At 38.3% G+C, this 22,423-nt stretch overlaps 3 protein-coding genes across 6 annotated transcripts; 2 read left to right on the forward strand and 1 right to left on the reverse strand.

Annotated features, from left to right (window-relative positions):
• The first annotated feature begins 1,461 nt into the window (after positions 1–1,461).
• Positions 1,462–5,848, forward strand: bbs5 (Bardet-Biedl syndrome 5). Of its 2 annotated transcripts, none has more exons than XM_066641050.1 (12): positions 1,462–1,672; positions 2,646–2,728; positions 2,895–2,960; positions 3,151–3,200; positions 3,649–3,776; positions 3,969–4,104; positions 4,252–4,347; positions 4,438–4,500; positions 4,703–4,837; positions 4,981–5,064; positions 5,299–5,322; positions 5,460–5,848. In XM_066641050.1, the coding sequence occupies exons 1-12, from the start codon at positions 1,611–1,613 to the stop codon at positions 5,559–5,561; spliced, it is 1,029 nt and encodes a 342-aa protein (XP_066497147.1). In that variant the 5' UTR covers positions 1,462–1,610; the 3' UTR covers positions 5,562–5,848. The 2 variants fall into 2 exon arrangements, with proteins under 2 accessions (XP_066497147.1, XP_066497148.1); XM_066641051.1 differs by lacking the exon at positions 1,462–1,672 and adding an exon at positions 2,450–2,514.
• Positions 5,849–6,640: 792 nt separating this feature from the next.
• On the forward strand, positions 6,641–9,196 carry klhl41a (kelch-like family member 41a). The gene is made up of 6 exons (XM_066686537.1): positions 6,641–7,711; positions 7,942–8,099; positions 8,190–8,297; positions 8,385–8,570; positions 8,703–8,849; positions 9,060–9,196. Exons 1-6 carry the CDS (start codon positions 6,641–6,643, stop codon positions 9,169–9,171), a joined length of 1,782 nt encoding a protein of 593 aa, XP_066542634.1. The 3' UTR covers positions 9,172–9,196.
• fastkd1 (FAST kinase domains 1) lies at positions 8,351–21,135 on the reverse strand. 3 transcript variants are annotated; one of them, XM_066686535.1, is made up of 15 exons: positions 20,791–21,135; positions 19,900–20,236; positions 18,957–19,025; positions 18,731–18,856; positions 18,224–18,622; positions 16,793–16,903; positions 16,447–16,578; positions 14,368–14,854; positions 14,082–14,196; positions 13,860–13,988; positions 12,034–12,165; positions 11,787–11,900; positions 10,586–10,730; positions 10,094–10,208; positions 8,351–9,993 (listed from the first exon to the last, which is right to left on the reverse strand). In XM_066686535.1, exons 2-15 carry the CDS (start codon positions 20,232–20,234, stop codon positions 9,901–9,903), a joined length of 2,502 nt encoding a protein of 833 aa, XP_066542632.1. In that variant the 5' UTR covers positions 20,235–20,236; positions 20,791–21,135; the 3' UTR covers positions 8,351–9,900. The 3 variants fall into 3 exon arrangements, with proteins under 3 accessions (XP_066542632.1, XP_066542631.1, XP_066542633.1); XM_066686534.1 differs by having other exon boundaries at positions 19,900–20,350; XM_066686536.1 differs by having other exon boundaries at positions 8,352–9,993; positions 19,900–20,196; positions 20,791–21,134.
• Positions 21,136–22,423: the final 1,288 nt, after the last annotated feature.

Consider the following 22,423-nt stretch of genomic DNA (forward strand, 5'->3'; position numbering starts at 1 on the left):
AATTAAAGACTTATTTGGTTAATAAAAGTGTTTCATGCTGCTTTTATGGCGTTTATAGGATTATGCTCACATTATTCTCACACAATGTGGCATATTGTGTGACATCTTTATGGCAAATTTAAATATGTATAGTTCTAAAACCTTAAAAGTCAGAAAGTAACATGCTAACATACGTTACATATTTACATAAATATACATGGAATAAGCAATTTTTAAAAACAATTCCTGTACTTACATCTCACTAATTAAAACCAAGTCGATATAAATTAATGTTGTTTTTCCCCTTAATTTGCTGTTTTTTCAATATTTAATACAATGTTCTGAGTTCAGTTCAGTTTACGACACACTTTAACCTACATCTGTTATATGTTTAAAATGCAAGTTACTTTCCATAAGTGCATCTGCGGTAAATGTATATTGTTGCTGTCCAAAAAAAAACAAAAAAAAAAAAAAACATGCATCTCCAAAATAGTAACTTTGTAGGAGAAGGGAAAGGAAAAAAAATCCTTAACTTTCAGTGGACATCGCAAAAAAAGTTAGTACATAGAACAAGGTTTAAACTTGGACCATAATTTGATAAGGTGTCAGCTGAAGCAAGAACAAGCACAATGATTTAACCAGAGCCTTTAGGAGTTATTGCCTCATAGCAATGTTGCTGTCACACAGTTCCAGAGTCCTTGGGTTCTGGGTTCGAGCCCCACTTCAGGTGATGGCCTTTTGTCTCCAGTGCAAACTTTGAATTTTCACCTAACATGGGCATATATGGTGTCAGCAGAATCTGAATTTATCCAACATATGCTGGACTTTTATCACCGTGTGGCTTTCAGGCCCCTCCCAATTGCCATTTTTGGGGTCCAGCAGGCATTCCAATATCACACAAATACTGTACTCAGAAACAGTTTCCCTAAAAATGACAAAACTTAACACTCTTGTTCATTGTGGGATGTTAAATAATAATATATATTTTTTAATTTGTTATATATTATATATTTATATATTAGATATTTATTAAATAATAATAATAATAATAATAATAATAATAATAATTATTATTATTATTATTAATTAGCTACAGACTCTGAAAAAGCATCAAGCGCCCCCTAGGGCATATACAGCTATAGTTCTGGATTTTTTTCTGATGAAAGCTGATTGGCCGATAACATTGGCCGGTATGGAATTATCCTTAATTTTCCATATAATATTACAGCAGTGTCAATTTTATATTCTATGTCTTTCTAATAAACGTTCAAATTGCAGCGGTGCTATAATATAACTGGATAATAGTATTTTGTCATTTATATGTTTTTATTTTCTTTTCCCACCACTGCAGATAAGTCCCCTCAAACCACCCTTAGTCTGAGTAACTGTGTTGTCTGTGTTCACGTCTTAAATTTGTCTCAAAATTTCAGCGGTAATATGGGGCAGTTTTGACACGCCTTGCTTGCCGTAGTCGAAGTTCTGTTACTGTGGTGACGCAAAGACGCCATCAACAATCCTCTTAGAGCGCTAAGGTTGGCTAAGGGGAGTGTTTACATGGAGTAGAAGTGCAGAAACAGCGCTAACATACGAGGCGTCCGCGAAACGACTCCAGAGTCTACTCAACAAAGGCTATGGCGGGTGTACTGGACGTTCTTTGGGAGGACAGAGATGTTCGATTCGATATTACACCGCAGTAAGTTCAGTGCATTTAGCGCTGTGGTGAACAGCGGAGGGTTTAGCGATAGAGCTGCCCTCCAGAGCCGATAGGAATCAGCACATTTACACAGTACGGCTTTATACAAGTCTGTTAATCTGAGACTGTTTATTTCTTACAGTTACTTATTTCCCCTGAGTATGTTCAGCTGTGGGGGTTCACAGCAGGGTTTTTCGGTTTAGACAGAAAACAAGCCTCATGTATGGGCTTAAAATATCTATCTAGTTAACTTTACAAAGCAGGATTCATTAGTTAACCAGTTAACCTAAGCCCAAATTTGAGCAATGTCCCTTGGCTCTTTTCCCATTGGACAGTCTTGACATTGGGCTTACGTTATCTGGATAAATGGAGGAATTCTGTATTGTGGAATATGGCATTTATAGCTACATCTCTCAGACTCTGTTTGCAACGACTGTAAATGCTCTGGACATAATATATATGTCCAGACCTGGACACTTGTAGGAATATATATATATATATATAATGTTTGTTGCATGTTCTGTTTACCCTTTTTGATTTTGTTAATGAAAATAAAGAATCCTAATCACTAGCTCCTCAATGGTTAGGCAACAAAAAAAAAGTGAAAAAATATCTGAAAATGTGTGAAATCTTATTTTTCATTATGATGTCTGTTGTAAAATTGTTTGCTAAGATTTTTCAGTAATTTCCATAATATTTTAATTGTTTATTTTTTTTTCCTTTTAGGTAAATTAACTAATTGTATAGAAACTTATTTTTGCTTGTTTAGAGACATGCTTGAAACATGCACACTTCTACGGTGAGATCATTATCAGGCATCAGGCTTTATTAGGCAGTAAGATGTAAGAACATTCACATCCTTGCATCAATCTTTAAAAGAGAAATCTAGATTTAGGACACTAACTTTCACTGTCAGGTTTTGATTTTTTTAAACAATTTTTAAATTTAATCTTCCTTTTCTTAATTTTTAAAGACAGATGAAAACAAGACCTGGTGAAGTGCTCATCGATTGTTTAGATTCTATTGAAGACACGAAAGGAAACAACGGCGACAGAGGTGCTTCTCTATCTACAGAAGTTATTAACAGTACACATTGTATATGCTTCTGTTTTTTTCTTCACTCATTTTTTCTTAAAACTTAGATGAGAAATGATGTAAACATTACATATTATATTATATATACATATTCTATAGCAAAACTAATGCCCATTTAATGTTACAGGTAGACTCTTGGTGACCAATTTAAGAATCATCTGGCATTCCATCGCCCTGCCGAGAGTTAACTTGTGTATGTATTTCTTTTTTAATTAAAGCCTGTGTAATTTTAAATATTACTTCTGTTCAGATGTCAGCAGCGATTGAGAAGCATTTTAGTAATTTAAAACATTTTGTTAAATATCAGGTGATACATAGGATTTTTCAGAAGCTGTATAGCATATATACTGTGACTGTGTTTTTTTTTTGTAATCAATTTACAGCTGTGGGATACAACTCTGTCATAAACATCACCACAAGGACAGCAAATTCTGTAAGATAATTATTTTAACATTTACAAAATATACACTATATACTATTTTAAGGGACACCCATTGTAGACAGATCTCTGTGCAAATGTCGGCTAGAAGGGGCACTGGGATTAAGAGCAGAGGAACTACATTCTTTAAATGGAACTATACCTTGGAAATGAACTGGAGTGGGGTTAAAGAACCAACTAAAATACATACCAATAATATTCTCATGGCTAAGTGCAATTTAATCCTCAGAAATATTCCAAAAGCTAATGTAAACCCTTCTCTGAAGAGTGAACGCTGTTGTGAAGATATGAAAGGGGAATACATTCTCAAATAATACCAGTGAGTTCAACAGCATGTTAAGATGACGGAGCTTTCACAAAGGTCTGGTCATATAATGTAGCAATTACTTATACATTTTACTGTTGTGAACTATGTATGATACAAAGTTTGTGATTCTTGCAGAAACTGAGAGGGCAGACAGAAGCACTCTACATTTTGACCAAATCTAATAACACAAGATTTGAGTTTATATTCACCAATGTAGTTCCAGGGAGTCCACGACTCTTCACATCGGTCATTGCTGTGCACAGGTATTGTAGTGACACATTCATACAAAATCAAGCTGATGCTTTGTCCCTTGGTGTAGTGCCTTCAAGTTCTAACAATACACTGCTTAAAAATCATTAATACCACTTTATTAATTTAATTCAGTTTGATACATTTTTAGCAGTTTTTTTTTTTCAGATTCCCTTTGAGTTAAAACTGGTTGCATTTTGTTGCAGAGCTTATGAGACCTCCAAAATGTACAGAGACCTCAAGTTAAGGGGGGCTCTGATTCAAAATAAGCAGCTGAGACTACTTCCACGTGAACAAGTTTATGACAAAATCAATGGAGTTTGGAATTTATCCAGTGATCAGGTAGTATCTTGTCATGTGTTTATAGTTGAAACTGTTGCCTACAACAAATGAAAACAATTGTTTTAGTTAATTTTGTCCAGATATCAACTTTTGTGGATTTTATAACCCAGTGCCTTCTAAATGGCCATCACTGTGTGTGTGTTTCAGGGTAACCTTGGCACTTTCTTCATTACTAATGTGAGAATAGTGTGGCATGCCAACATGAATGAAAGCTTCAATGTCAGCATTCCCTACTTGCAAATTGTGAGTACATGTTTATTTAGTAGTTATCAAAGCTAAAATAATAAAGGTAGGATAAATCTTATTCTTTATTCTGTATTTTTTCCTCCAAAGCGTTCAATAAGGATCAGAGATTCAAAATTTGGACTTGCGCTTGTGATTGAGAGTTCTCAACAGGTGAGTCTGAAAAAATATTCTGATATTCAAGCTGAACAGCTATAGCATAAAAATAATTAATGATGGGCTGCTTTTTAATTTTTTACGATGGGAAAATGCAGAACACACTTTTATATGACATACAAAAAGATTAAGGAAAAGAGCTAATGGGCTGGAGCATGTTTTGTGAGTTTGATTTCATTCTGCGCTATTGCTCTTTCAGACAGGGGGATATGTCCTGGGTTTCAAGATCGACCCAATGGACAAGTTACAGGATGCAGTGAAGGAAATAAATTCCCTTCACAAAGTGTACTCTGCAAATCCGATTTTTGGTGTTGAGTATGAGATGGAAGAAAAGGTAAATGGGCAGAATTGTGAACAAAAAACTCAGCTGTATGGTATTTTCATTTCTTATAATTGTTTTATTTTAATAACGTTAAACACTAGTAAAGTTTAACAAGCATCACAATAAGGAGTAAACTGGAAGCATGTTCCCTTCAGCCTCAGCCACTGGAGGAGCTAACAGTGGAGCAGGCTCTTGATGACGTGGAGATCGAGCCAGATGAACAGACTGACGCTTTTACGGTGAGCACACTGCACTCAGTAATGAATGACATACTCAGCAGGTTGCTTTCTGCATCTCACTCATGCTCTGAAAATAGCAACATGCTTAAGCCATGTATCATAAGGTCCCATGAACACTATTCTGTTGCCTGGTTTCCAACATGTTTATTGTAAAGTGAATTTCAATTATAATTTTACTGAAGAATAACAGTGATATTTCCATATTCTAATTTACAATTTTTCCTTGAATTACAGGCCTACTTTGCAGACAGCAATAAGGTATATTGAACCCTAACATTACATTACCTTAACCGGCAGTCTAACAATCAGTCTAGATGACATTGTTCAACTGATGTTGTAAATCTTATATTGTATGTAAAATGATCTGAATATTTTTCTATTATCTTGTTTCCTAGCTACAAGACAGAGAGCCAGTGTTCTCCGAAGAGCTTGGCTTAGCAGTGGAGAAGTTAAAAGATGGCTTCACACTGCAAGGACTTTGGGAAGTCATGGGCTGACAACATTAAACTACACAGAACTTTAGGTTTTATAATTATAACAGTGAGGACCAAATTAGCATTTCCATTAGAATATTTTAAATGGCATGACATAATGTTTACAGGATTATAGCCAAAATCAAGGCTTTTTCCAAAATTTTACTTCAATATACTTATTTATTTTAAGATTATTGACTATATAAAAAGTTATATAAACAAATGTAGAGTTAATGACTTTAAATGCATTGTTTGATAAAAACATTATGTATGGTGCATTTCATTATACAAAGGTGGTAATAGCCATTATGTGTTTTTGTTTGTTTGTTTGTTTTTTTGTATTAGTCAAAAATAAAGCATACTAAAATAAATCATAGAGAATGTCTTTAAATTCAAGGTTGTAGAAACATTGCATGTTATTTGCTGAGAGTTTAAGGTTATCTCTTATTTAAGCCATGGATATCATGAGGCTATTTTTAAATCTGTCAGTAGAGCTGAAGAATTTAACAAATGGCTTGGGAACACAGATTAACTGTTGTAACAACAGGTGATGTTTGCTCACCTGTAAAGTAGGGAAGGGCAGCTTATAGAAGAAGTACTCGATGTTTAAATATAAAACAGATTAATACTAAAATGAGTCAGCATTAGGAAAATGTGAAGGGGTTCCATTACCTTCCTTGAAGCCATGACACACAAAGCCACACAGAAGAGGTGATGTGTCACCATTCACTTTAAATTCACTGTTAATAGTTTCTTAGTTTACAAACCTGAATGACAGAAGTTACAGATAAATGATGAAAACATACAAACACAAAAGATACCTGAAATCATTGGAGGAATGTAGTGAGCTCAGTCCTGAGTGACCTCAAAGCCACCAGTTGTTTCTTTCAATCTTTGACAGCTGCCTAAAGTGACTCTCTTTTCTAATCTGGCCAAACTGAATTCTTTCTGTCTGTGAGGGGTCCTAAATATAGAAGGGCAGGATTTAAACTACACTGGACTTCTGTCTTTGCTCTGTGTCAACTCTTGACTGTGAGAACTAAGAGTGCTTTGCAAGGAGAAGCACTGCAGTAAGATCCTCCTCTATTCAAACATCTTCCAAGATGGAACCCACAACTATGAAGGAAGACCTGAAGCTCTTTCAGAGCACCCTACTTCAGGATGGTCTGAAGGAACTGCTGAAGGAGAACAAGTTCATAGACTGCATTCTTAAAGTAGGGGACAGAAGTCTGCCTTGTCACAGACTCATCCTGGCGGCATGTAGCCCTTTCTTTAGAGAACTTTACTTCTCAGAAGAGGGCAAGGAGAAGAGCAGCTCAAACAAGGAGGTCATGCTGGAAAACGTGGACCCAACCATAATGGAATTGATTGTGAACTATCTTTACTCTGCAGAAATAGACATCACAGATGAAAATGTGCAGGATATTTTTGCACTAGCAGGCCGCTTTCAGATCCCCTCTGTGTTCACAGCCTGTGTGAATTACCTGCAGAAAAAGCTCTCACGTGGAAACTGCTTGGCCATCTTCAGACTGGGGCTGGTGCTGAACTGCCCAAGGCTGGCCATAGCTGCAAGAGACTACATAGCCGAGCGTTTCGAGACACTAGCCAAAGAGGATGATTTTCTTGAGTTCAACCCTCCTGAGCTGTTTGCCATCATAGGAACTGATGCCCTCAATGTGGAGAAGGAAGAAGTGGTGTTTGAACTCCTGATGAAGTGGGTGAGAAAAGACAAAGAGAACCGGTCCAAGTTTATAGGTGACGGCTTTGAGCACGTTCGCTTCCGTCTACTTCCAGAAAAGTATTTCAAGGAGAAAGTAGAAAAGGACGACATTATCAAAGCGGATCCTGAGCTCGTGAAGAAGCTTATGGTCATCAAAGATGCTTTTGCTGGGAAACTTCCAGAGAAAAAGGAAGAAGAGGAAACAATGCCTGGTTTTTTGAATGACAACAGAAGATTTGGGATGTACACCAAAGAATTTATCCTGATGATAAACGATTCAGCTGCCGTAGCCTATGATCCCATTGAGAATGAATGCTCCTTGGCTGCCATGGCAGAGCAGATACCTCGAAACCATGTCAGTATCAGCACCAAGAATAATCAACTCTATGTCATAGGTGGACTGTTTGTGGATGAGGAGAACAAAGAGAACCCACTGCAGTGTTATGTTTATCAGGTAAATAACCACACAATGTCATGCCACCCCAGAAAGTGTGATGACAAAGACACTACAGGAGTAAATGTTTCAAATGTTTATATACGTCAGTTCTCCTGAAGGCCCTATTTAGAAGTCATGTAGTCTTATAACAAACAGCCATACAGTAAAGTGTTACCATTTTTGGTAGATTATAGCATTCTTTAACCGAGTTGTCAAAAGGATCCTGTATTAAATCCTGTTTATTGCAGTTGGACCCCCTTACTCCAGACTGGATTGCTCTGCCCCCATTGCCTTCTCCAAGATGTCTTTTTGGCCTGAGTGAATTTGAAAACCTTCTGTTTGCAGTTGGTGGCAAAGATTTACAAAGCAACGAGTCTCTTGACTCAGTAATGTGTTACGACATTGAGTAAGTGAATGACCATCCATTATTTTGTATTCATAACTGCCTATCAGGTGCAAACAGTAATTTCATGACTCCTGTCTTTTTGTTCGCCAGTAAGATGAAATGGACTGAAACGAAAAAGCTTCCCTTGAGGATACATGGTCACAGTGTGGTCTCCCAAAATGGACTTGTGTACTGTATAGGTGGAAAAACTGATGAAAAGTAAGACCAATATCAAAGCCAACACGACCATTATATGTTCCTTGTGCATTTACTTTATAACCTATATATTTTTTTATCATTCAACAGTAAAACCATCAACAAGATGTTTGCATATAACCACAAGAAAGCAGAATGGAAGGAGTTGGCAGCAATGAAAACACCAAGGTCAATGTTCGGGGCAGTTGTTCACAAGGGAAAGATTGTTGTGGTTGGAGGAGTCAATGACGATGGTCTGTTAGGATCTTGTGAAGCCTATGACTTTGGAACCAACAAGTGAGTGATTTTCATTTTCTGAAAAGATTATATACTTCAGGTTGATATGTTCCCTCATGTTTAACATTTTTACTCTGCACCACAAACACATTAAAGCATACAAATTCAACAGTATCTTTTTTCTCCATGTAGGTGGGAAAGATTCACTGATTTTGCCCAGGAGAGGAGCTCAGTGAATCTGGTCAGTGCTGGTGGTGAACTGTATGTTGTTGGGGGCTTCAACATGGTAGAGATGGAGAATAAAGAATGTTCCCCTTCAGAAGTTACAGACATTTGGCAGTAAGTAATAAACAAACTGAAGCTGGCCAAGTTTGAGTATCATTGATATGTTTACATGGAAATCTAATGATAACCATTTCTTATACTCAGTTTTGGGGCAGAGTGTTCTTGCCATCATTCTTAATATTTTGTATCTACAAGAAAGTCGTTTTAACATTTTTAATCTAAATCTAAAAAGTATAACTTTGGAATACTCTTTTTTTGTGACAGGTATGAAGAGGATAAGAAACAGTGGGCTGGAATGATAAGGGAGATGCGATATGCAGCTGCTGCCTCGTGTGTTTCCATTCGATTAAATGCTGTAAAAATGCCCAAATTGTAATATAGCCTCTGCTCTAAATTGCGACAGGTATCGCTAATTTTTTGTTATGGTCAATGGTCATTTCTGTAAGGTGAAGCTTATGTATGAAGACCACGTACAAAGGGACTTCATCAAACATGTACAAGCATTGAGTAAGATATCTATAAAGCAATAGCTGAGTTTATAATGAATATATTGTATCATCAATCACGTGCTTGCATGTTTTAAAGAATAAATGATGCTGGAGTGTCATAAGGGGCTGGAAACATCCAAGTAGCATAATGGTTACTGCCATTATTAATTTATAATTATATACATAAAATAATGTAGCACATTTAAAATACATTATTTACTGCTTAAAAATGTGTTACAAATGCATGTGTAAACAGCTTTCATATAAAATGTGGTTGTTCTGGGAAAAAAAATTATCATACACACTATGTACGTCATATGTTAAAATTCTATTACAATTTTTACAAAAATAAAATGTTTTAGGACAAAAACTTGTACTTACTTCATTCCGATATAACAGCATCTACAACATTTGGTTACATAATTTATTATAAACATATTTAATGACAAATATTGCAAAACTTATAAAACTCAAGAGGACCAAACCGGCATGTGTCTGGTTGATATTCCCTTCCATTCGGCAAAGAAAGGGTGCTAATTAATAAACAAATTATTTACTGTAATGTCCCCAGATAAGCCTGCTGACTTGAATATGAAGCAAAAGTAGTGCAGAGTGTCTCAGGCTACTTCTGCAAATAATTTCCTTTTCAAATATTCCTTCCAAGCATCTTGAGTGGAGAGCTCCATAGAATTCCATTCAAAGTGAGGAATCTGAGTTGGAAAGCAATTTGTCAGTCTATGAATTTTCAAATATGAACAAATCTACGACAGCTGTGTTAACAAAGGAAAGTGAGCAATTGTATCTACTCACATGTAAAACATGATATCCTAAAATCTCCAGGTGCCTTTTTCTCATCAGGATGTCTCCCTTAATGTGCTGTAAATTTCTGCAAAAGGATTTTGAATCCAAAAAGTCCAGGGCAATACTGAGAGAATTAAAAAGACAGAAAAGGTCATTATTTCAATCACACTCTTGTTTACAAGGTGAATGAGCAGTAAGTCTAAAAGGCAAAGCACTGTTTTACAATTTTACATGATTTCATGTTGTCAGTAGAAACTGCCTTTTAAGCAGAAGAGTGCTGTTGTAATCCCTGCTTGGGTAACCACACCATACAAAAGTTTTCAGAACCCTTTGGCAAGACTCCTAAGATTACATTTGTGAAGAATTAAAACCTTACTTCGCTTTGGGAAAAAAAGCATTCACCAAATAATATAAAGGCCAATCCACAGCCGAGTCTGTTCATAGATGTTCTACTCTGTTTTCAGTTTTGATAAATGATTGATTACATTCTGATCCACATACCGCTGAGCGCCTGGTGGTAGCTCTGTGCTCTCTGTCCTGACTGATCCAGACTCCCATTTCACTTTTCCGTCCTCGGTGATAAGCAGCTGGCTCAGCTCACTGTACGGCACCGCATGCTGATGGCGATCCAGGACACATTCAAAGTCTGCAGGGATGTTGTTGAAACTGATTAGCATACAGAACATTTTGCAACCCATACATCAGCTTTCCTTGGTTGGTTTCAACCAACCAAAAAGAGCACATGTCACGCCCCTATTAATTGAGATGCATTGGCTACCCTTAGCTGCGCGCATCAAATTCAAATCACTAATGATGGCCTTCAGAGTATTCACTGGTTCTGCTCCCATTTACCTCAATAGACTCTTAGACCATACGTTAGCGCCCGCCCTCTCCGTTCCTCAAAGGAGCGCCAACTAACACGACCAACCCCCCGTAAAGGTCAGTTGAGGCTATTCTCATCTCGTACCACGCTGGTGGAACGAGCTTCCAAGCACTATCAGAGCAACAGAAACCCTCTCTGCATTCAAGAAATCATTGAAAACCCAGCTCTTCCGAGAGTATCTTTTGCACTGAATGTCTTTCTTTAATGCACTTATTACTTCCTGGCATATTGCACTTAATGTAAGGTATTTTGCATAATTTGTGCTGTAGTTCGAATGTTAGATCCTCTTTTGTAAGTCGCTTTGGATAAAAGCGTCTGCCAAATGCATAAATGTAAATGTAAATGTCCTATGCTGCTGAGGCAGATTTGATCCTGCAGATTTTTCTGCAAAGAAACAATAAATGTTGTTCCAAAATCAAGTGGCTTGGATTCATGAATGTTTGCCAAGTTTTATAAAAAGTACTCGTCCTTTTCACATCTATTAGACAAACATGGTCAAAATGTGTAATGCATCAATATTTTAGCTACAAAATGAAGATAACATAATTAATAAATAAAAGAAATAAGAAATTAAGATTTTGGAATGAAACGTTTAGGCAAATGTCTGGTTTTTTTTTTTACATGACTTTAAGTAATGTTACAGTATACAAATGACAGCAAAGTACTATTTTAAAAATTATAATTATATAAAATATAATTTACAATTTATAGAACTGATAAAACTTAAGATTTATTATTAAGTGATCAAGCAGTTTTTTTTAATGCAACAACAAGATGATAATTCACTCACAACCATTAAAACTTTTATGTCAAACTTACCAACTGTGTAGAAATAAGGGGTCACCACTGCTACTCTGGCACAATTAATGCCCCCAAGGACTTCACCCAGCATTTTGTGGATCTGCTGCTGTACTGGACTGACTGAGCCATTGTCTGTGTGTTTCACAAAGAGAAATTTGCTCAATCATGACAGTCAAAACATTATTAGCTAGGGTGGAATCACTGATACATGTAATCAACAAATAACAAACATCTAAAAGAAAATGACACAATTATCTTCACTCACTTTTCCGCTGGAGCTGTTTGCAGTACCGTTCATGGAACCAGGGAACCTGGAACTCAGGACACTCCAGACACACAGCACGGTTCAACTCCATCAGACGCAAACGAACCCTCATGTTCAGTGCATCTGGAAGTGCTTTCAGGACACATTACACAAACTTGATTTATCAGATTTCTATATTTGTACTTGAGTAAAGCACAAAAATTAAGTTTCTGTCTCAGAGAACTGTGTGATTGATCTGTTGCAGTACTACAGATCTGTCAAAAAAATTTAAAATTGCCAGAGGTGATACATTAACAAATGTTGCTCAGTCGGCAGAGTATTAGTTGTGGTGTCAACCAGGATCACATATGGTCATGGCTGAAAGTGTTGGCACCTAGGGCTGTTGCTACAACCGCAGTACGGTAATACCGCGCTATTAACCAGCCGATCGCAAAAATGGCAAAAACTGTCACCACTGCAGTGTATACATGTTTTCCCTTTCATTGCATGGTCTTTCTTGTTTTACATTTTGGTGTGTGTGTGTGTGTAATGAATGTTTTCCCAACGTTTGGAATCCTAATGGCTGAGTGTCAGTCTTTGTTTTATAAAATGGACACAATGGCAGCAAACCTAGTCATAAAAAATTCAATACAACTTCGACAGTTTGGGAGCATTTCAGCTTTCGACCAAATGAAAAGGGAGAGCCAGACAATTCAGAAGAGGCAATATGCAAAATATGTACCAGAAAAGTCCAGGTCTCTCATATTGGAAGAGTGCCTTCTCCCAACAGCAATTTTAGGATCTCTCCACAGGTGTTTATCTGGCTATCATCTCATTGCTAGCCATTTCAGAACACTCCAGCTTTTTTTTTTCATCCATTTCTGGGTGAAACGTTTTCCTAGAAGGATTCTGGCTTACTCATGTAAATGTTGGCAAACTGCAGTCTAGCCTTTTTGTGTCTCTGTGTCAGCAATGGGGTCCTCCTGGGTCTGCCATAGCATTTCATTTAATTCAAATGTCAATGGATAGTTCGCATTGACACTGACGCACCCTGAGCCCACAGGACAGCTTGAATTTCTTTGGAACTTGATTGGGGCTGCTTATCCACCATCCGGACTCTCCTGCGTTGGAATCCTTCATCAATTTTAATACATTTTTCTCTTCTGTCCATGTCCAGGTTGATTAACTACAGTGCCATGGGTTGTAAACCTCTTGATTATGTTGCGCACCGTGGACAAAGGAACATCAAGGGCTTGTAACTTTTAGATTGTTGATGTTTGTCCACAATTTTGGTTCTCAGGTTGTCTGAAACTTCTTGCCAGTTGTTCTCCATGCTTAGTGTAGTACACACAGACACAATGCAATGACTGAGTCAACTTCTCTCATTTTTATCCGTTTTCAGGCGTGATTTTTCATATTGCCCACACCTGTTACTTGCCACAGTTGAGTTTAAACTAGCAACACATGCTTGAAACAAAGTTATTTACCCACAACTTTGAAAAGGTGCCAATAATCTAGTCCCACTGATTTTTGAGGTTTTGCGTGAAATTATATCAATTTAGGCTTTTTTTTCTCTGTTTTCTGTGTTGCCCCAATACACACAAAGGACACAAACATCTGTATAACAAAACGTGTAATCATTTTCTGGGAAAAATACTTCAAAATTTCAGGAGTGCCAACACTTTCGGCCATGACTGTACCTCCTCTGGCAAGTTGATGAATGTCTCTTGAGATGCAAGATTTCACCCTCACTTTTACAGTTTGAAATATTTTGTAACAAAAATTAATTTAAGCTATTCCCATATAATGGATCCAAATAAATACTCATTCAGTAATACTGAACATACTCTCAAGCTGTGCATCCAACTTGGCCAGGAAATCCACACTGAATATTTCTCTGATGACTTCCTCGGGAAAGCAGTTAGCCACAGCCAAGGCATAGGCCATCAGGACCAGCAGGTGAGGATCAAAAGAACCTGGGAAAATTCAAGATCATAACAGATCACTAACTCAGTCTGTAATAACTAAAATTTAAAAGGAATTGTGGCAGTTACAAGGGAAAGACTCACGGATATGAGGAGTGAAATGCTGAATGCACGCATCAAATAACTCATCTACCATTGGAGAGTCATAATTAAGAATAGCAAAAGGGAGCAATGTGGCATAGGTTCCAGAGTAATGAATCTAAAAGGGAAGAAAACAGAAACAAATACAGTAAAATATATCAACCATTAGGCTTGAGTTTTGACCAGATTCCCTGGACGTTGGGAGATAAATAAAATGCATAAACCAACACACTTCCCATGTCTTTGGAATATAAGCACATACTCAAAAGCAAATTTTTAATCACTCTACCTTACGTATATTCTCGGTGACCACACTGGCAATACAGTCCAGCAGTGGCGTACAGAGGTAATTGGTTCTGGTCAGGAAGAGAGCCAGTTCTGGCACGTTGATCCATGATACCTGATCTATTAATCTCTGAAGCATTGCAATAGTCTCCTCAAGCAATATCTCTTCAAACCATTCCCCTGAGATGAACTTCAGCTCCTCCAGCACCACGTCCAATCGATCAGCTTTCTGCAGCCGCTCGTGTCCAAAATGGTTCAGAGTCTGAAGTAGACGGACATATTTGCTGGGAGTGTTGTGGCGGTAGGTGGGGTCATTGCGAATCCATTTGGCAATGGCCACTGTGAACGTGTTTAGATCGTTCAAGCCGCACTGATGCAGAACAGCATCAACACGAGAGATCACAAAATCTTCCATACGTGGAGAAGGCAGCATGGAGAGGACGCGGGTCAGCATGGTGACTTCATATGGGTAAACACTATCTTGCAAGAAACTAACGAGAAGAGAAATTACAAAATTTAAAATAGAAATACAAATTAAAAATAGAAAAATGGCTTCTACTTCCACTGACAGAAATTAATCCTTGTCCTAGCGCAGTGGTCACCAACTAGTTGATCGCGACTAATCATATGGCTGCTTCAATTATCACGTTTAAGTTACTGTAGCTGCGTCTTTCTGTACCAGCAGTGGTTAGTTTAAACAAGGACATAGAAGTCGTAGTCACACTGGGTTGGGTCTGCGAATTTGGACACGGGAACCGTGAGACCTCTGATGCACTCCATACTTTGGCTCTATCTGCGCTAGCACAGAGGCAATGCTAAATGCTGTCTCTTCAAAACTGGAGATATTTTACAACTCTTTTATGCATTTGACAAAATACAACACAAGGGAGAGCCACAGTAAAAATAGTGCTAAGAAAACTCTTCTCTGAGGACTCCTCATTTTCGCCTCTGCTGCTACAGTGCTAGTGCTTTTCTTTATCTTTGTGAAGCAGCATATTCACAGAGAAAAATCATCATGTCCAAGTACACTCATCTAACAAACTTATTTGACTTATAGCATTAGACTGGCTGTTTCATACTATACCCCAGACTACAACACACTTGCAGACAGTGTGCAGCCTCGGGCCACTGAGCACCATAGCTAACAATCCGCTATACATTGAACAGTGGCGATTGCTCTAAGACTGCAAGGGAAGCTCAGCTTCCCCTAAAATGTAAAAAAAAAAAAAAAATAAGTGATCAAATATATACTGTTGTGTGTACATGTCATTGTATAAATATGCACTACAACGCGCTCAACTTTTGTTCAGAATCAGCTTCTTATCACTGGTAAAGACACGGCTTTCCTCTCAATCATTCCCACAGCTTTACAGTGATTTAAACAGTGAGGACACTGAGCGTCCACAGAGTTCAATAGCGAAGCAGCGAAGTGCAGCGAAACGAGACGAGTCATTGGATAAATGCTGGGCTTTGTCTATGGGGCAGTGGGCTGGCCTCGGCTGGCACGGACGCTCAGCTTCTGCATGATGATTGGATGATCTGTCTGAGGCTGAATCCCTTTTTGATTGACAGCGAAATGAGCGAATCAACGATCCTTTGGTATAAAGCTCCGTGGGAGCACAGGCGGACACACTTCACATGGGCCAAGGTTGTTTAAGCAGCCTAGCACTGCTGGCCATTGAGAGGACACTAGTCAAGTCCCTGGAAAAGACGCCTTGTTGGTACGACAGGGTCACAGATCAGTTTCTTAAAAAGGGACGGAGGGTAGAATTTACGTATAAAAAAACTGACACATTTTATGATGTAGGCCTAAATTGAGCTTCCCCTCCTTGAAAGACCAGCATCCGCCACTGACGTTGAAGTAAGTAAAAGTTTAATTTTAAGCTATTCAAGACATATACTTTGTTATTTGTATAAGTAGCATATGCCTGGCCTTTAAGCTGATAAATCTTCAATTTGTTCAGATTTCAAATGGTGATCTTATACCTAAAAGTATCCTGGTGACAACTGTCCTAATGAATATAGCATTCTGAGATTCTCCACTGAAAGGAAAATAGGTTTATGAAACATACAGAAGACTCACCGAAGTAGTATAGTCCTCAGTCTGGAGAAGAGCTCTGGGTTCTGATAGTGCAAGAAAATAAGTAACTGGGTGATCTTGGCTATTTCCACAGGTCGATATACATCCAGATTGTTTTGCAATATTGACGCAAACCTGTTGCAGGATGAAAATTTGCAGAGACAACAAAAATGATAATTTTTTACTCAAACACCACACCAAGTTAAAAATTGAATTCAAACATTTCTGTCTGAAAAGGAAAATTATGAAACTACATCCCTGCTGCAGTGATTTACATGTATGCTACCAAACAGGGACCACAAAATTAATAATAATAAAAATAGAACAGACAATAAGGCATATAGCTTACTTATTGATAACCTGAACGTTTCGACACTGAATATCCTCCAGCGTCTCAACAATAGCCAGAGCCTGCTGGGCATTCAGCTCATCAGCCAACAACATTGCTGCACTTTCCAACCTGTAACACCAAAGATCAGTTAGACACACATCAATACATTGATCATATTGTTTTTATATAGCAGAAATGCTATCAGTTTTCCTGAGTATATTTGGATTTTGGCAGTTCATTTCTTTCATTCATTTCACTCTGAACCCTTTCACACAGGGTGGCCAACCTTTGACACATGCAGCATTTTTCATCAACAAGTGCAGCTCTCCCATTCATAACAAAAAATATAGCTGTTGGGACAGTGTACCTTTGGGCCATTTGATTTTCTGTTTGAAATGGGAAAATGGAAAACATTCCATTTCTGAAAATGAAACGGGAAAACTCTCCGTCTGTTTTTGGGACTATGGTCAGGGTGACTCAATCAGTGTTCATTTTCGCCTTTCCCACAGCTCTATCTGATATCTCTAACAGCCCTGGAACCACACTCTGATATCATTGTACACTCAGAGTAATGAATATTTTGCAGTATCTGCTGCTGGTTTCTTAGGAAGAACAATGTTTTCTTTTAGGAGTGGGAGGAGATTTTGGCACTGTCTCTGTCTTGTGATATGGGGCAGATACTGTTCTGAAATATCCATTGTTATAGTCGCAGTCACACAGCTCCAGGGACCTGGAGGTTGTGGGTTCGAGTCCCGCTCCAGGTGACTGTCTGTGAGGAGTGTGGTGCGTTCTCCCTGTGTCTGCGTGAGTTTCCTCCGGGTGACTGTCTGTGAGGAGTGTGGTGTGTTCTCCCTGTGTCTGCGTGGGTTTCTTCCGGGTTACTGTCAGTGAGGAGTGTGGTGTGTTCTCCCTGTGTCTGTGTGGGTTTCCTCCAGGTGACTGTCTGTGAGGAGTGTGGTGTGTTCTCCCTGTGTCTGCATGGGTTTCCTCCGGGTGACTGTCTGTGAGGAGTGTGGTGTGTTCTCCTTGTGTCTGCATGGGTTTCCTCCGGGTAACTGTCTGTGAGGAGTGTGGTGTGTTCTCCCTTTGTCTGCGTGGGTTTCCTCCAGGCGACTGTCAGTGAGGAGTTTGGTGTGTTCTCCCTGTGTCTGCGTGGGTTTCCTGGGGGTGACTGTCAGTGAGGAGTGTGGTGTGTTCTCCCTGTGTCTGCGTGGGTTTCCTCCGGGTGCTCCAGTTTCCTCCCACAGTCCAAAAACACATGTTGGGTAAGTGGATGAATATTCAGAGTCTGGTTCCAAAACTCTCCAAAAATTTTGTTGCATGTAAGATTATCCTAAAATATTAATTATATTCTACAGGTGGCAAATAATGATTTGGAATCTGTAATAAAAAAACACAGAAAAAATATCCATATTAACCAGCTTAAACCTCTTATATTTTCTATCTTACCTCTCCCTGGTTGCTTGCCCTGCTAGGGGCCCCAAAGAAACAAAGAGCTTTGTAAAAGACACAGGGTCAGTGCTTGTGTCAATAAGCTCCATCAGCCTCTGTTTAGCAAGCAGTCTAAAGTCACAGTTGTTGTATTGCATGGACTGATACAGTCCCAATATAATACTAATGTTCTCAGCATCCAGTCGGGGTATATTTTGGAGAAGAATATGGTTGCATTTTTCCAGTAAGGGCCTATAAGTGTACTTGATGTTTCGTAGGAACTGCACTATTCTCCTGGTGTTGTTGTACTGTAAAGGGTCCATAGTGTCCAGGAGAGAATCAGCTTTTTCAATGAGTGCATCCCGTAACTGAGGGGACACCAGGGAAGATATACTGGTCATAAGGGTGGTCAGCACTCTGATAAAGATAAAGGAAAGAAGATTATTTTAATTGTCATCAGTATGAACGTTATAGTATTTACAATGTCAACAGTAACACTTTTGTGTGGACATTTAAAATTGATACCTGGCATCTTCTATTAAATCCAGTTTCTGATTAACTATCTCAGTAATCTGACCCATCAGTGGACTGTAGTACAAAAACTGTTCACTTAAACAAATAGAGAACTTTGACAGTGTTGCCACTGGAAATCTGCAAAACATGACAAGCCTTGATCAACATCCCAATTAAACAAGATAAGCAAAAGCAGCATGCAATAGAATGACTATATGGAATATGTTGTCTCAAATACCTTTGTAATCTATTCCAGCCTTCCATCATCAGCTGCTGGACAAGAGAGTCATGTGGTTCTACATTAAGCCTTTAAATGAAGAATAAAATGAGAAAAATACAACCAAAAGCTTCAAAGCATCCCTGTGTTATAATTGTTAAAGTCACATGATATCTTTAAAAGGTTCTAGGTCACTACTATCTTTTAGCTGTGCACAGACAGATCCAGTTACTGGTAAGTGTAAGCGAATTTAGCTCAGGTACTCTTTACATTACTGCGGTCTTGGCAGTGGAAAAAGAAAAAACTTGTGTTCGTGGATTTGAAATTGAACTGCACTATTGGATACAATACCAGACTTCCTGTACCATGTCTAATTTGAAGCTGGAATGTCCACCTGGACAAAATCTTTGTACAGTAGGGCTGTACCATATCATATTGTTCACAATAATATCGTCATAATTTTTAAAACAATAAAATAAATCAATATCAAGATATAGTGACTCAGACTTGTTTACGCAATGACATCATGCAGTTTCCCGTATTACGGCATACGTTCCTTACATGAGTCGTTTAGGCACAGTAAGGTACGGTGGAAAGTGGTCCTGAGGTCAAGAAATCTGCTCCAAAAGGTGAGTGACTTCAGTCGTGTGGAGGTGGTTTGGTTACTAAATATCCGATGTACAAAAAACCATAGTGTTATGTAAGAATTTATTCCATTTAATCAAATTAATATTCATATAACATTTATTTTGTTGCAATAGTGTGTTCCTGAAATTAATAAAAGCATATTTCAGTGTTGTGTTGTTCTCGCCAAGAATATCGTTATCACCAAAAATCGTGATATTATTTTATGGCCATATCGCCCACCCCTATTTTGCACACAAAAACGTTTTATTTTACTAAAGAAAAATTTTATCAATCAGTATTTTTCTTCAGCAATTCTCATATTAGTCTTAACATGTACCTGAGCACATTATAAAGCATGTCCACCACAGTGATATCATCCATCAGACTGATCTTGTTCTCAGCCAAGACTCGAAGTGTCAGGAACTCAGGGTGATTCTGGATAAGTTCAACTGTCCGGAGCAGCTGTGGTTTCTCCTTCTGAAACTGCCAGAGCAGGCCCATGGCACAGCCCACATGGCTAACGGAGAGCTTGGCTTTGTTTTTGCCCACCACATCCAGGACCTGGTCCTCTGCTGTGCAGGCCTGGAACTGTGCCAAGACTAGGTCTCTGTTCACAACCCCGTAATAACGAACCCTGCGAGGATATGAGCGCAGGGGACTGAGCCTGAACATGACTGGAGCAGAGGACAGTTCAGGATAGGTGTCTGAACCACATATTAGAGGTCATTCAGTAATGTGAAAGAGGTTGCTGAAGTCACAGGAGCTAGGACATTGATGAGCTGATGCATCTAAATATTAAGCAAAAGAATGAACGGCAATTATATTTGCACTGGCATTAACAATAAAATCAAATATGGTCTATCTCTGAAAACTGAATTTAGCATGGTCATGATGATTTTTTTTAAATGTCACCTATAAGACTCTAATAAGGTGATATTCAAATGTCCAAAATACCATTTTTTTCCTGATGTTAACATATTTGCTTGTTCAAAACTTTAAATGTCTTGATGTTTTTGTTAACATTTAAAAATGTATAAAACATAAAGCACTAAAACTAGAAGCTTAATTTCAATTAGAAAAAAATGCCATGCATATGTAATATCTTTAGTTTAAACACTTAAATAAAGAGTTTATTTTCAGGATCAGGGCTAGGGCTTAAAATCCTATTTCTAAACTTTCACTGCATCCATATAGCTAAGCTTGAAAAGAGAATAATAATAATCAATACCTTTAAAATTCTGACATTCCGTCCTAAGAGAAAACAGCTGTGTGAGCGCTGCAAAAGAGAGAATTCCCTCAAAAAGCTCAGACTCAGTGTCTGTTAGAAAAGCATGCCTGTCCTGTGATGGGTTTATCACGTGGAAGTAGTGGTAGCTAACCAGCTAAAGAATACATATCTGAAACACTACTCCAGGATTTTATTATTTGCAAGCGCTTGCGTTTATTCCACTGAAAGACCACCTGAAGGCTGTCAGTGCTCCTGCTGTGTTTGTAACTATTAGATGTTTACCCCCTTCACTGCTCTGTTTAATAACTGTTTATTTGACCCCCCGCTCCCGGCTTCACGTTGTTCAGAAGGAACAGAATATAAAGCGCAATCTAAGAATTTCAAAGTAAAAGCCCGTTTTCAGCGCAGGTTTCAACTCTATCCAAGAGAGTGGTGCAGCACCCAGCTGTACTCCTGTACGAAAATTTTAAAATATACATTTTATTCAGTGTTATTTTGTTTGTTTTATTGAAGTGGCGTATATACAATTTCTTTAAAACAAGACATTATTTTATTGATAATATAAAACATTTGAATGACACAGCTCCGGGGACTGGAGTCAAGCCAGACTCCACTTGGAAAAGCGTGGTCAAACTAGCACCCCGCTTAGTTTTGTTGGAACTGCGTATTCTGAACATTACGGTAAGAGCGTGTAGCGGAACGACTGTCAAGATAAAAGCCAAAAGTCACTGACAGGAGATGTGTTATAAATAAATAAATTTCTAAACAAATAATACATGAATAAAAAGCAAATATTTGCTATTTTTTATTAAAATGAAGATATCAGGACACGTCACTTCAAAATAAAGGATCTTTAAATGTTTATATTTCTGTCATTTTTTTTCTAATTGTTAAGAGAAACCCTTCATCTTGCACACACCGCGGTTGTCCTCCGGGTGATTGTGAGGAGTGTGGTGTGTTCTCTCTTTGTCTGCGTAGGTTTCCTCCGGGTGCTCTGATTTCCTCCCACGCTCCAAAAACACACGTTGGTACGTGGATTGGAGACTCAAAAGTGTCAGTAGGTGTGAATGTGGGAGTGTGTGTGTTGCCCTGTGAAGGACTGGCACCCCCTCCAGGGTGTATTCCTGTCTTGCGCCCAGTGATTCCAGGTAGGCTCTGGACCCACCGTGACCCTGAACTGGATAAGGGTTACAGACAATGAATGGATGAATGGATGGATGGATATCCTTGTGCAGTAGTGATGGGTCAGACTCTATTTTTTTAATATTATTTCTTTATTCAGTCAATTATAAAATATTGTCACAAAAAACATATATACTTGGAAGCCGAAAAAGCTCTCTCTTTTTAGTGAGCTGAGCCAAAAGAAACAAAATTCCCATCACAATTGGTACAGAACTGCACTTCCTTTCAGGACCAGACATATCTCATCAACCTCATTATATACTTAGCATGTGGAACAGCTACTCCTAACATCCAGAAAATGACAAATGCAGCAATTTTTGTGATGCAGGCTGCAGCTACCAAAAGAAACCAGACAATGATATGGTGACCTACAACAAAAGTGTGTTAGAAACATTACATTTTTAAAGTTTTTGTTACACTCAGTATTTCAAAAGTCACTTAACATCTACAA

This window comes from Hoplias malabaricus, chromosome 12, assembly GCF_029633855.1.
Source record: "Hoplias malabaricus isolate fHopMal1 chromosome 12, fHopMal1.hap1, whole genome shotgun sequence".
NCBI lineage: Eukaryota > Metazoa > Chordata > Actinopteri > Characiformes > Erythrinidae > Hoplias > Hoplias malabaricus.